Source organism: Thalassophryne amazonica, chromosome 13 (assembly GCF_902500255.1).
Source record: "Thalassophryne amazonica chromosome 13, fThaAma1.1, whole genome shotgun sequence".
In the NCBI taxonomy this organism is placed as follows: Eukaryota; Metazoa; Chordata; class Actinopteri; order Batrachoidiformes; family Batrachoididae; genus Thalassophryne; species Thalassophryne amazonica.
Genome location: NC_047115.1, coordinates 84,339,418 through 84,355,177, shown reverse-complemented (window position 1 = coordinate 84,355,177; position 15,760 = coordinate 84,339,418). Strand labels below are relative to the sequence as shown.

The following is a 15,760-nucleotide window of genomic DNA, read 5'->3' as shown; positions in this document are numbered from 1 at the left end:
CACCTGTATAAGGAGGTCAAGGGTCAGTGAGCTTACCAAACCAATTTTGTGTTCCAGTAATTAGTGCTAAATGTATTCAAATAAAGAAAATGACAAGGGTGACAAATTTATGCTCCTGCCAAATTTTGTTAAAATAATTATTGCATACTTTCTGTAAATACTAGAAACTTCATTTCACTTCTCAAATATCAGTGTGTTTGTCTGCTATATGATATATTTAACTGAAATTTCTGATCCAGACAACCAATGATTTATAAAGGAAAATTATGAAAATTGTCAGGGGTGCCCAAACATTTGCATACAACTGTATCGTGAAATTATAAGTATTACTGTAGCCACTTTGTTTACATGACACATGGGGAAGTGGTTGTGCAGTGTTAGCTGAGTGCAGTTTATATTCTAGGTTTACTGTGTGTTATAAAGAGCATTTATTATTAGCTTTTTGTTGATGATTGTAATTGTGCTCCAGTTTGTGGTATTTCTGATGTACAGCTGTTGATGCAAAACACTTTGAAATGTATAAACTGAACCTGAAAGTGTGATACGAATAGTTATTTGTTCTTTTTAAAAGATGTTTATAAGATTTTCACGAGAATTATTTACATTGTTATTGTAACAGGTTGTCTGAAAAGTGCTGCACAAGAAATACACAATTGTTGTTGATATTTCTTTCCAATAATACAGGCAATGCAAAGGTTATTGAAAGTAATCAGTTCATGTTCATTATTGTGATATGTGAGTTAGGTTACATGTGTTTTGTAGACTTTTTTTTAAACTGATTGGAGTCAGGAGTTGTGCTGAATTAACAGTGCATCTGATGTGTAACTAATGAACAGTTGATGAACTGTGTTCTCCCTCTTGTTCCAGCCAGTTGAGGATAGTGAAGAATGTCCAACATCTACTTCTCCAGGTATGCCCATTTTTATCACTTGAACATGCAAAGTGAATGTCCCATCTGTCTTTTCTCTGAACCCCTTGATTTTCTCATGTGTACATTCTCTCCTCTTGATGTGTCCCATCGTTTTTTAACCTCTTAGCCCTTATTGCACCTTGTTCTGCCACCTCTTGTTCTTCCTCACACTTTGTCTTCAACACCTTGGGCTCTTAACTTCTGACTGGCTCAGAGGAACACACTGCTCAGTGCAGAACTTGTTGCTAGTTTTCATCCAACCATTTTTACCCATAGAACCCGTGTCCTCTAAGTCACGTTATCACTTGCACTCATGTAGGTGTGTTAAAATGAGTCTAAAAATGAGGTGTGGTCGGGCGCAGAGCTGGTGTGTTGATAAAATCAATTTAATTTCAATTTATTTAATTTTATATAGCGCCAAATCACAAGAAATCTGCCTCAAGGCGATTCACACAAGTAAGGTCTAACCTTACCAACCCCTAGAGCAAGCACATAGGCGACAGTGGTAAGGAAAAACTCCCTCTGATGATACTGAGGAAGAAACCTCAAGCAACCAGACTCAAAGGGGTGACCCAATGCTTAGGCTATTCTAACAGTTGCAAGGTTTTTGCAAAGCTTTACAAAGATGAAGAAACAGAAGACAGGAAATCAAACCAACATGACAGAATAATAAAAGAATATGTATATGATGACAAGTCCACATAGGCGGTTATGCCACAGGCAGGGGTCATCTAGCAGTCCTCAGTGGGCCTGTTCCCGTGGCAATGTCCGTTCCAAACACAGACTGCAGTGTGCGGCACCAGCTTCAGGCGTGGGATCTCACAGTCAGTCCTGAACCCTGTCTTCAGTAGCCGTCCCGGACATTGTTAAACCATTCCTCGGACAGAGAGGAAAAATTCAATTCAAATCAATTTTTTTTTTTTTTATATATAGCGCCAAATCACAACAAACAGTTGCCCCAAGGCGCTTTACATTGTAAGGCAAGGCCATACAATAATTATGTAAAACCCCAACGGTCAAAACGACCCCCTGTGAGCAAGCACTTGGCTACAGTGGGAAGGAAAAACTCCCTTTTAACAGGAAGAAACCTCCAGCAGAACCAGGCTCAGGGAGGGGCAGTCTTCTGCTGGGACTGGTTGGGGCTGAGGGAGAGAACCAGGAAAAAGACATGCTGTGGAGGGGAGCAGAGATCGATCACTAATGATTAAATGCAGAGTGGTGCATACAGAGCAAAAAGAGAAAGAAACAGTGCATCATGGGAACCCCCCCAGCAGTCTACGTCTATAGCAGCATAACTAAGGGATGGTTCAGGGTCACCTGATCCAGCCCTAACTATAAGCTTTAGCAAAAAGGAAAGTTTTAAGCCTAATCTTAAAAGTAGAGAGGGTGTCTGTCTCCCTGATCTGAATTGGGAGCTGGTTCCACAGGAGAGGAGCCTGAAAGCTGAAGGCTCTGCCTCCCATTCTACTCTTACAAACAAAAAGAGCACAATCAGTCAATCAACAGGAAAGCAGACATAATACTAAGGCGATCGCCAGCCACTAGCCCCAAGCTTCACTAGCAGACCCAGAATTTAAATAAAGTTGAGGCAGAGACCTGGTCCATTACTAATAAAATGAATTTAAAAGGATAGGAAGCATAGTTCCATACTATGCCAGCATGCTAGCCATACAAAAGGGAGAATAAATGCATTTTAAGTCTGGACTTGAATGTCTTGACTTGATTAATTTCCAACACAGTGGGCCCAAGAGTGGGCCACAGGTCCTTAAACAGTTTTGGTGATATTGTAAGCAGGTCGTGCCTTTAGCAGACATTACAAGTTTCGTCAGCGCACCCAGTGACATACTAGCAAATTTGGTAAATCTTGGTCATGTATCAGCGATGGCACCCACCTTACTAACAGGGTGTAGTGGCTGGATTAAGGCATGCTGGGATATATATAACCTAATGCCATCTTTTTTTTTCTCAAAGCAATCTAAAAAATCTTGGGCTGTAAAAGGAGAGCGACTTACTGATGGTTGTCCATGAATAACTGTTGCCACCATGTCGAACAGGAACTTTGAATTATGCTTGTTTTGTTGATCAAATCACATCATAGGCCCACTTTGTAGCCAGTAGTGCATGCTTATAGTCTAGAATAGCATTATGCCATGCAAGATAGAATACTTCTAGTTTTGAACTTCGCCACTTTTCTTCTAAATCTCTAGCCTTATACTTGAGGCCACGTAAGTAATCATTTAACCAAGACGACTGTGCCTTGGGGGGTGGTTTCAATATAGGTGGAACGATCATGTCGTGCAGTTTAAGCTGTCCACAAAACTGTCTACTGAATGGTAATTTTCCTAAGATATCAGGCACTCTGACTCCAAGGCTGAATCTCAATTCTACCTCTTAGCCCTTCCCCTCCATTTTGCGCAGGCATGAGAGACAGAGGGGTGTCTCAATTCTCTTTTTGGAGCGAGGCGGAGGGGTAGGTGGAGGGCTACAAACCCCTCTGTTTGGAGTGAATCTGGATGCATACTCCGTTTGGAGGGGTAGGAGGAGCTTATTGCTGTCTCACAAAAAACAAACATGGCGCTGAAAGAGCCGCACAAAAGAAGCGGCTTTCATTACAAATTACACTGTTTAGAAAGTTATAACATGCCAAAATCTTTACAGGCAGTTGCCTATGACAGCAACGTCTATGCTGCTGGATGTATGTTGTGTATATTGTCGTTCTGAAGAATATCGTAACTTCGCTTGTGCGCTGAGGCGTTATAATGCGCATACACACGAACGCTACGATAAGACACTTTTATATCTCACAATGGAGAAAATCATGACAAAAGGATAAGCACGTTAATTTGTATGTTCATAAATCTTTGCATAATATCAATCCCTGCTGTTGGATTTCAAGGTCTGTAACACGTGTGTATTTTGTAAACAAACAGGATTCCTGAGCACACTCGTCTCCTAATAAGATTTCAGGCAGAAAATGAGAAGAAGTTTCACCAGTGGGAAAAGTTGGAAAATATATACACACACATGTATATGTGTAACACATAACCTGATGTCCTAATAGCCTGCTATTATTTTGTCAAAGAAATTTCTAAAGGAAATAGGGCTGGATGCAAAAAATGGGAGAATTTGAAAAAGAAATATAAGGTTAACAGAACTAGATGCAGCCCATAACATACATACAGGTGCCAGTGATATAATTAGAATAGCATGAAAAAGTTGATTTATTTCAGTAATTCCATTCAAAAAGTGAAACTTGTATAATGTATATATTCATTCCACACAGACTGATATATTTCAAGTGTTTATTTATTTTAATTACTAATTAACTAATTACTAAATCAAATCAAATCAATTTTATTTATATAGCGCCAAATCACAACAAACAGTTGCCCCAAGGCGCTTTATATTGTAAGGCAAAGCCATACAGTAATTACGGAAAAACCCCAACGCTCAAAACCACCCCCTATGAGCAAGCACTTGGCGACAGTGGGAAGGAAAAACTCCCTTTTAACAGGAAGAAACCTCCAGCAGAACCAGGCTCAGGGAGGAGCAGTCTTCTGCTGGGACTGGTTGGGGCTGAGGGAGAGAACCAGGAAAAAGACATGCTGTGGAGGGGAGCAGAGATCAATCACTAATGATTAAATGCAGAGTGGTGCATACAGAGCAAAAAGAGAAAGAAACACTCAGTGCATCATGGGAACCCCCAGCAGTCTAAGGCTATAGCAGCATAACTAAGGGATGGTTCAGGGTCACCTGATCCAGCCCTATCTATAAGCTTTAGCAAAAAGGAAAGTTTTAAGCCTAATCTTAAAAGTAGAGAGGGTGTCTGTCTCCCTGATCCAAATTGGGAGCTGGTTCCAGAGGAGAGGAACCTGAAAGCTGAAGGCTCTGCCTCCCATTCTACTCTTACAAACCCTAGGAATTACAAGTAAACCTGCAGTCTGAGAGCGAAGTGCTCTATTGGGGTGATATGGTACTATGAGGTCCCTAAGATAAGATGGATGGATAGATGAATTACTAATCAATCAATTAACGATTAATCAAACAATATTAATTATTACTACTATTGATTAATTATTAGTAGTTTTATTAACATTAATCAATTACTAATTAATTATTAGTACTATTAATTATTATTATTATTATAAATGACAAATTAATTAAATTAATTAACATGCCATGATTGCAATGCATCGAAGAAATATGCAACATCTTCTATTTCTTTGCATTTACGCAGAAAGGCGAGAAAATAAAAAGAGCAAACAGGCTACTGCAACAAGTTGCATTTTGGTTGCCATGTTAACAAACCGTGAAATCAGCAGTTTGACACAGGCAGTTTTTTTTTGTTTTTTTTTCCTAAGGCGGAGGGGTGTCTCAATTCATAGGGCTAGAGGCATACCCCTTTGCCTTACCCCTTGTTTTAAAGGGGTAGGGGTAGGCCCAAGGGGAAAGGGTACAAAAGAGAATTGAGATTGGTGGCAAGTTCAATTGTCGTTGAAGAGTTGTTGTGTCGCCGTGAAGGTAAATAAGATTCTTGTTTCAATAAACACGGCAAGGAGACTGTAAACTTAATAAGTGAGTGATCGGAGACCACTGATGCAAGAGGCCTGATGTCAATATTTGTGACAGCGATACCGTCAACGAGGACCAAATCCAGGGTATTTCCGCTAATGTGTGTCAAACCCTGAATGCATTGCTGGACTCAACAAAAATATAAACGCAACACTTTTGGTTTTGCTCCCATTTTGTATGAGATGAACTCAAAGATCTAAAACTTTTTCCACATACACAATATCACAATTTCCCTCAAATATTGTTCACAAACCAGTCTAAATCTGTGATAGTGAGCACTTCTCCTTTGCTGAGATAATCCATCCCACCTCACAGGTGTGCCATACCAAGATGCTGATTAGACTCCATGATTAGTGCACAGGTGTGCCTTAGACTGTCCACAATAAAAGGCCACTCTGAAAGGTGCAGTTTTATCACACAGCACAATGCCACAGATGTCGCAAGATTTGAGGGAGCGTGCAATTGGCATGCTGACTGCAGGAATGTCAACCAGAGCTGTTGCTCGTGTATTGAATGTTCATTTCTCTACCATAAGCCGTCTCCAAAGGCATTTCAGAGAATTTGGTAGTACATCCAGCCAGCCTCACAACCGCAGACCACATGTAACCACACCAGCCCAGGACCTCCACATCCATGTTCACCTCCAAGATCGTCTGAGACCAGCCACTCGGACAGCTACTGAAACAATCGGTTTGCATAACCAAAGAATTTCTGCACAAACTGTCAGAAACCGTCTCAGGGAAGCTCATCTGCATGCTCGTCGTCCTCATCGGGGTCTCGACCTGACTCCAGTTCGTCGTCGTAACAGACTTGAGTGGGCAAATGCTCACATTCGCTGGCGTTTGGCACGTTGGAGAGGTGTTCTTTTCACGGATGAATCCCGGTTCACACTGTCCAGGGCAGATGGCAGACAGCGTGTGTGACGTCGTGTGGGTGAGCGGTTTTCTGATGTCAGTGTTGTGGATCGAGTGGCCCATGGTGGCAGTGGGGTTGTGGTATGGGCAGGCGTCTGTTATGGACGAAGAACACAGGTGCATTTTATTGATGGCATTTTGAATGCACAGAGATACCGTGACGAGATCCTGAGGCCCATTGTTGTGCCATCATCCAAGAACATCACCTCATGTTGCAGCAGGATAATGCACAGCCCCATGTTGCAAGGATCTGTACACAATTCTTGGAAGCTGAAAATGTCCCAGTTCTTGCATGGCCGGCATACTCACCGGACATGTCACCCATTGAGCATGTTTGGGATGCTCTGGACCGGCATATACGACAGCGTGTACCAGTTCCTGCCAATATCCAGCAACTTTGCACAGCCATTGAAGAGGAGTGGACCAACATTCCACAGGCCACAATTGACAACCTGATCAACTCTATGCGAAGGAGATGTGTTGCACTGCATGAGGCAAATGGTGACACCAGATACTGACTGGTATCCCCCCCCCCCCCCCCAGTAAAACGAATCTGCACCTTTCAGAGTGGCCTTTTATTGTGGGCAGTCTAAGGCACACCTGTGCACTAATCATGGAGTCTAATCAGCATCTTGGTATGGCACACCTGTGAGGTGGGATGGATTATCTCAGCAAAGGAGAAGTGCTCACTATCACAGATTTAGACTGGTTTGTGAACAATATTTGAGGGAAATGGTGATATTGTGTATGTGGAAAAAGTTTTAGATCTTTGAGTTCATCTCATACAAAATGGGAGCAAAACCAAAAGTGTTGCGTTTATATTTTTGTTGAGTGTACATCCGTAATTTTCATAAATGATTTGCAAAGGGGGTCAGATGGCTTATTTATATGAATGTTGAAGTCACCAACAATCAGAATGTTATCTGCAGGGGTCGCCAAATTACAAGTAAACTCACCAAATTCCTCTAAGAATTTAGAATATGGGCCCGAGTGCCTATATACGTTGACAAAATAGCAAGGTTGATTTTTATTCTTCTGACCTTGGCTATACGTAGTATTCTGAGCAGAGCGGAGAGTTACAGTAGTGTTCAGAATAATAGTAGTGCTATGTGACTAAAAAGATTAATCCAGGTTTTGAGTATATTTCTTATTGTTACATGGGAAACAAGGTACCAGTAGATTTGAGCGCCTTGGGGCAACTGTTTGTTGTGATTTGGCGCTATATAAGAAAAAAGTTGATTGATTGATTGATTGATTGATTCTCACAAATCCAACAAGATCAAGCATTCATGATATGCACACTCTTAAGGCTATGAAATTGGGCTATTAGTAAAAAAAAAAGTAGAAAAGGGGGTGTTCACAATAATAGTAGCATCTGCTGTTGACGCTACAAACTCAAAACTGTTATGTTCAAACTGCTTTTTTAGCAATCCTGTGAATCACTAAACTAGTATTTAGTTGTATAACCACAGTTTTTCATGATTTCTTCACATCTGCGAGGCATTAATTTTGTTGGTTTGGAACTAAGATTTTGCTCGTTTACTAGTGTGCTTGGGGTCATTGTCTTGTTGAAACACCCATTTCAAGGGCATGTCCTCTTCAGCATAAGGCAGCATGACCTCTTCAAGTATTTTGACATATCCAAACTGATTCATAATACCTGGTATGCGATATATAGGCCCAACACCATAGTAGGAGAAACATGCCCATATCATGATGCTTGCACCACCATGCTTCACTGTCTTCACTGTGAACTGTGGCTTGAATTCAGAGTTTAGGGGTCATCTCACAAACTGTCTGCAGCCCTTGGACCCAAAAAGAACAATTTTACTCTCATCAGTCCACAAAATATTCCTCCATTTCTCTTTAGGCCAGTTGATGTGTTCTTTGGCAAATTGTAACCTCTTCTGCACATCTTTTATTTAACAGAGGGACTTTGCGGGGGATTCTTGCAAATAAATTAGCTTCACACAGGCGTCTTCTAACTGTCACAGCACTTACAGGTAACTCCAGACTGTCTTTGATCATCCTGGAGCTGATCAATGGGTGAGCCTTTGCCATTCTGGTTATTCTTCTATCCATTTTGATGGTTGTTTTCCATTTTCTTCCACATGTCTCTGGTTTTTTGTCCATTTTAAAGCATTGGAGATCATTGTAGATGAACAGCCTATAATTTTTTGCACCTGCGTATGTTTTCCCCTCTCCAATCAACTTTTTAATCAAACTGCGCTGTTCTTCTGAACAATGTCTTGAATGTCCCATTTTCCTCAGGCTTTCAAAGAGAAAAGCATGTTCAACAGGTGCTGGCTTCATTCTTAAATAGGGGACATCTGATTCACACCTGTTTGTTCCACAAAATTGACAAACTCACTGACTGAATGCCACACTACTATTATTGTGAACACCCCCTTTTCTACTTTTTTATACAAATAGCCCAATTTCATAGCCTTAAGAGTGTGCATATCATGAATGCTTGGTCTTGTTGGATTTGTGAGAATCTACTGAATCTACTGGTACCTTCTTTCCCATGTAACAATAAGAAATATACTCAATTAATCTTTTTAGTCACATAGCACTACTATTATTCTGAACTGTACTGTAGATGTTCAAACCACTTATATTTTAGACCCCTAACCGCTAGCAGGCTGAACCCAGATTTATAAATTAGAGCAACACCTCCGCCTTGCTTTGTATCATGAGGGATGTGACTAAATCTGTACATCGGTGGGCAGGTTTCATTTAAGGGGTGGACAGCAGCAGGTTTAAGCCAGTTTTCACATAAACCAATCATATCTAAGTGGTGTTCCATAATAAGATCGTTTATCAGCTGTGGTTTTGAGGACAGTGACTTCATGGTAATGAGTGGGGTTGACAGTTTGACTGTTGGGATTTGAGGGTGGTTCTAGAGTAGTATACGAGGTCTGTCCAAAAAGTATCAGACCTTTTTATTTTTTTCAAAAACTATATGGATTTGAATCATGTGTGCTTGCATGAGCCAACCTTGAACCTTCATGCGCATGCGTGATTTTTTTCACGCCCGTCGGTTGCATCATTCGCCTGTGAGCAGGCTTTTTGTGAGCACTGGTCCTCCCCTCTCATTGGATTTTCATTGCGAGGTGGAACGATTTGGAGCTTTGCTGCAGCAAATTTTTCCAGAAACTGTGAGAGACAGCCAGGTGGAAACCATTCGGAAGATTCAGACGGCTTTCGGTGACGATCCTATGGGCATCACACAGATTAAGGAGTGTTACAATCGGTTTAAAGACGGCGCACAATGGCGGAGGGTGCGCCGTGCTCCGAGCGGCCATCGACAGGCTGAAACGACCAGATCATTTCCAAAGTGAACGCTGTGTTGATCCAGGACGTCTTCTGACTACCAGAGAAATTGCAGAAGAGGTGGACATCAGCACTTTTTGGCACATTCCACTGTTACAGGAGATTTTGTAATGAAAGACGTGCGGAAGGTGGAAGTCTCACAGGACATGTTGTGACATGTCCAGCTCTTACACAATTCCTCGGATACTCACTCGACTGAAAAGCCACCGAAAGCCGTTTGAATCTTCCGAATGGTTTCTACCTGGCTGTCTCTCACAGTTTCTGGAAAAATTTGATTCAGCGCTGCTCCAATCGTTCAGACATTTTCCTCGCAATGAAAATCCAAGGAGGGGGCAGGACCAGTGCTCACTCAAAGCCTACTCACAGCCGAATGACGCAACCGACAGGCGTGAAAAAACTCACGCATGCACACGAAGGTTCAAGGTTGGCTCATGCAAGCACAAGTTATTCAAATCCATAAGGTTTTTGAAAAAAATTAAAAGGTCTGATACTTTTTGGACAGACCTCGTATATAACATGTCTAAATTTAGGTTTAGGTTTAAGAAGTTCCATGTGGGTTGTAGGTATCAGACACAAAATATTTGATGTTGCAGGAACAGCCAGTGGACAGTGGTGGGCACACTTCCTATAATCCAATAACCGATAATTATCGAAGATAAAGTTTTCATTATCAGATTATCTTTTCAGATAACTTCAGAAAACCATTATTGGACTAATTATCTTCCAATGAATCTTTGTCAGATAATTTTTAGACCGTTAATGTGGTAAACAAAGGTGAACAGATGTGTAGTTCTACCCTCTGCAAAACAGAGAAGAGCTGCTTTAAGAAGAAACCACTCTATCCTCTGCAGGCAAAGGAGAACTGGTCACCAAAAAAAAAAAAAATCAATATTTCTTTTAACACTATACTGATATGTGGCCAATATCACCCATCATCCAGAGGCATACATTTTTAATTTATGGTTCAAATTTTAACCAAACTTATTTCGGACAAGTTATTTAAATTAACGTCACTTCTGAAGTTTTATAAAGTGAAAATATCAGATATATGTTTTAGTTTTAAAGTAATGTGCTAATTTTTAAGGTTTTAGTGTGGGCATGCTGTGCCCAGCAGTGCATTATCGGTAGGATAGGGTAATCTCAGTACGGTAATCTCAGTACGTTCACGACAGGAGAATGCATTTGAGACACTCTGATCAGGACAACAGCATTAAACTCTAGTGCCTAAAACTCTTGTGAATATATTCTCTGGGTTTATAGATGTTTTTTTTTTGTGTTTGCTTTTATTAAATTCCACGCATCTTAAACATAGCAAGTAGCAACACAGATTATCTGGAATTTTGTTTTGGCACGTTTTCAAGGTCTCTACTGCCATCTACTGGCCAGTAGTGTTCATGGCAGTGCTCAGATACTGAGCAGACACTGTACCACAACAGAACCGCACGGTGTAAAAGTTCAGAGCACCCGATTTATGTTCTCACACACATTATATATTGAAAAACCACACGTCGGACTCGACGTTGACATAAACAGAAGCTTTTTTTTTCCCAAACTTAATTTACAAAAACTCTTGATGGGAGACATCAAAGTTCAAAAACAAAACAAAACAAAAAAACATTACAAGACAGCTCTGCGGTGTTTGCACAGGCACAAGAATATCAAACAGGTTTGATTTTCATCTGACCATACGATTGGCGATCAGGAGGTGGTCGTGAGATGTTAAACGCAGCTCATTACTCCATGTATACTAAACGATGCAGGACACGCAATTAACCTGAAACTCGGTGCTATCCAAAAAATTCTCACACGAATGAAAAATCAGCTGGAAAAGGGCCAAAACTCTCACTGGCACCAGTAGTTGGCAGTGTCCTATTTATTTTGACACCAGTTATATCAGATGGTTATCTAATTACAACTTGGCTTTTTTTTTTTTTTTACAAATAAAAATGGCATATTTTACAAAAGCACATTTATCTGTAAACACCAACACACGACACACCTCACATTACTGTGTTGGTTTTCATAGAATTGATCAACCAATCAGTGTAGCGGGGGCACATTTTACCCAGAATGCCATCTGTCTGTGTTTGTTGCAAAACTTCAGATTTAGTGCATTATTCAACATTAAAAGATATATTTATATCTTAACTTTGCACAAATGACAGAATTGACATTAATGGAGTTATTCTATCAGTATTCATTTTATTTATACACTAAACCATAACTCAGGAGGGCTCAGGACTCCAAGACCTCGGCCTGATGGCAGCGCTGTGATTGGTTAGAGTTGAGCTTTTTGGCTCTTCTCAGTTGCATCTATGCTGGAAGCCATGTAGTAAACTGGAGCTTCCAGCAGGGAGCAGGATGCTGAAAGACAGAAGTGCTGATTCGTTGTTTGGGTCTGTTGTCGCTTTTGATGCTTCCAGAAGCGATCCCGGTATTAAAGCTCAAAATCAGCATGTTAGTAGTTGCAACTATACCAGAGACAATGCTGGAATTTATCGGTTATTAGTTATCTGTAACTTCGATACATTTTTGGCTGGTTTATCGTTTTATCTTTATCAAAGATAACTTTTCAGTTATCTGATTATCTGTTATCAAAGTTAATTTTTTGGTTATCTGTGCCCACCACTGCCCGTGGAGTATCTTAAATTTTAATGTCATCCAATGTAGTAATGGGTATTAAGTTTGCAGAACATATCCCTCTATGCTCTTTATGGACACGCCTGCGGAAGCAGTCCACAGCTTGACAAATTTTCCACATAAACTGCACTGTCACCATAGTGGATTTTCTATGCTAATTTTCCCACTAAGCTAATGGATTCCATGACCACATTAGATGTAGGCCCCACAGGTTCTCTAATCACCATGGCCATGGCCTGCTGTAAAGTCCTAATGTTGCCCTCCCTGTAGAGCTCTCTCTATGTTCGCAGGTAAGATGGCGACGCATTCCCCGGCAGGGTGAAGGATGTCCAGTATCAGCAAGCCACGGTGACCCCAAAAACAAGGCCAGTTATCAATTAAACTAAATCGCTGTCCACAAAATTCCACCAGCCACCTATTCAACGACATCAACCGTTATTTGGTCTGGAAATAAAGTGTTTTTGAGAGCAATAACTCGTTTGGATGTCCATGCCTTTGGACACATTTTTTCTTTTTTGTTTGTTTGTTTTAAAAACAAAACACCAGAATTTTTTTCTTTTTATATTGCCACTTCCACAGCGCATGGATTAGCTTTGTGTTGGTTTCTGCTGTGTTTCCTGGTGCTCAGCAACACATGTAGGTGAAATATCTGTTTTTATACTGAAGTAACTTGCTTTACACCCCCATCACACGAGAGCACAAATTGCACGACTGCCGTACGAATTGACATTCAAGCAACATTCGTGTAAGTCGTACCGCATTCGTACTGCCGTAGGAATAGACATTTGAACGTCAGTCCAATTTGACCTGCAGTCAAACTGCATTCGACCTGCACCAGGAATCGCATGAAGGCCGTGCGAATTGATATTAAAACATTCGTGTAATTTGTGCTGCTACGAACTACATTCAAATTTTTCAGACAGTACTCCTTTGTTTACATCCGGGCTGTTCGCGTGTCTGCCATTTTGCGAGGCAAGCAAAAAAAAAAGCAGAAGGTCACGACACGTGGATGTGTAAACATGATCTGGATGACGACGAAAACAAAAGTTAAACATAGAGACACGTTAGATCCAGTTTCTAAGGAGAGATAAGAGTGTAAGCTGAAATTAGTTGGCAGAAACGATCCTTATGAGGACTTGACTGGCGGAGAATGGTCCAAAGACATAGATGGATTTCATGAAATTACTTTTCCAGACATTGTTAATTATCTTGTGAAGAGTAAAAGTTCTTACACATTGGAGCAGTTAAAGGCCTACAAATCGCAAGAGGCATACAACCAATTCATTTGCAGCTGGGTGAATGATGCATTGAACAACAAGAGCCTTCTTGCTAAAGTAAGTGTTCATATTGGGCCTCATGTATCAGTGTTGCGCACTTGTGGCGTAAATTTACGGCATAAACTTGAAATACACCAAAGTCGCCGTGACATGTATCAAGCAGTGCGCACCTGCCCATTTCTGGCGTACGTATGCCTGACGTGATCTTGATAAATGCGGCGGGTGGAAACGATCGTAATTATAATAAACACGCCCATAAATATTCAGACTCTGCTTCAGACACACCCTCATTTTACGACATGGAAGCCAGGAAGACGGCAATGAAAAAGAACTTCACCAATCACGACGCGTGCCAATAGAGCGTCAAAAGCGGCCGTCGTATCAATTGTTTTGTAGTATATAATCAATAAAATGTTACAGTGGTCCCTCATTAATCGCTGGAGTTACGTTCTAAAAAATAGCCCGAAATACGCGAAACCGCGACGTTACGCAGCGTTATTTTTTACAATTATTATAGACGTTTCAAAGCTGTAAAACCCCTAACTACACAGTTTATACACTTTCCCAATCAGGCATGAACATTTTCTCACTTTTCTCTCGTGTGTAAACACTCTGAAAGTTCAAACCTTAGTAGGAAAATAATACCAAACTGTTTCAGGCCCAAACATTTGTTTGAGAAATAAAAATAGAAAGTTTTCCTATAAATAATTATGATGGCATTTAGAACTAACGAATTAATTTTAATGATCAACGAACGAGGTCGGACACATAAGAAATTATTAATAGTGACTCACCAGTATGTCACATATCGCGCCTCTGCATCCTGACGCCGCACCTTTTCCCACTCACATCTCGCTGCAGGTGTCCGAGTGACAAACACAGTTATGAGTAGTTGTTGGTGCTCTTTTTTCTTCTGGGTGACAAGATTCTTATAAACAGATACGCAGAACACAGAACACTGTAAAAAAAAAAAAGCCATGCAGAATTGGACTAAATACTCCGCGAGACTCCAAGGCCACGACAGGTGAACAGCGTTATAGCGACAGACCACTGTATTCTCTTTTCACATGTCAATAATTCTTGACATGTGGATATTTGCTCGCTCAATTAATAAGACACGCCTAATCTGTCAGATTTCTTTATTTTTTAAATGTATTTCTGTATTTATTTTATTGTGACAACCGAATGGAGACGACAAAACCTGATTGCAGCACGGGTGAATTAAGGGAATGACAAAACGACAGTTGTTATTATCAATTTCATAGTCTAAAACGATCACACCACATAAAGTTAAGCTCAGCGCTGCTCTGGCTCCAGGCTCGAAGTCTGGAGAAAAAGGTGAGCAGCGCTTTCTTTGCAGTCAGCGTTGTAGCCACGGATCGTGCTCCATAACAGTCCTGCAAAAGCGGGATTTGTATTGATTATTATGTAGTATAATCAGGAAAGTGTTATTTATGTAACATATGCATTGATTTGTATAATGGCACTGTTTATCATGTTGATCATCTTCATTTTTATGTGGATTCCAGCGCTGGTTCATTTTGGTGTATAATTTACGCCACCTCTCGACCTGGTGTATATTTTCAGCGCAGCGTACGCCAACGACCACATTGATAAATGCCAAGTAGTGCAGCCGTTTTGGCGTACACCCCATATACGCTCAAATATTGCCGTACGCAACTTTGATACATGAGGCCCATTGTGTCTTTTTTTTTTTTTTTTTTTTTTTTTGGTCTATGAAAGGTCCAGTTACCGGGGGGGGGGGGGGGGGGGGGGGGGTGTCTTGATATTAAAACAAAGGAATAACAAATACAAGATATATGGTATGTCTTCTTACCTGAAACAAAATGATCTGAGCACACTTTGGAGTGCTTGGAAGGCATGAAGTCTTTTCGGTTGATGCAAGCAATCCACATCGTTCATCATTTACTAAGTTTCTCTGTCCTCTCACCCTTGGTCACACGTACTGCTGGTGTCGACAGAAATTTATGTCTCACTGGGTTGTCGGAGTGATTCCGACATCCATTCAAAACACAGGTATAAACCATTGCTATCAGAAACTGCCAAGAATAAGATATAATCGCACTTATTGTGACTAAAAGCTGCCCTGA

At 40.8% G+C, this 15,760-nt stretch overlaps 1 protein-coding gene across 2 annotated transcripts in view; it reads left to right on the top strand.

The window, feature by feature from the left end:
* The window catches only part of edaradd (EDAR-associated death domain), a 173,090-nt gene that overhangs the window by 137,882 nt on the left and 19,448 nt on the right, over nt 1–15,760 (top strand). For both annotated transcript variants that reach the window (XM_034184950.1, XM_034184949.1), the window contains exon 5: nt 868–910. In XM_034184950.1, coding sequence (XP_034040841.1) covers nt 868–910 — 43 coding nt within the window. The remainder of the gene's footprint in view (nt 1–867; nt 911–15,760) is intronic.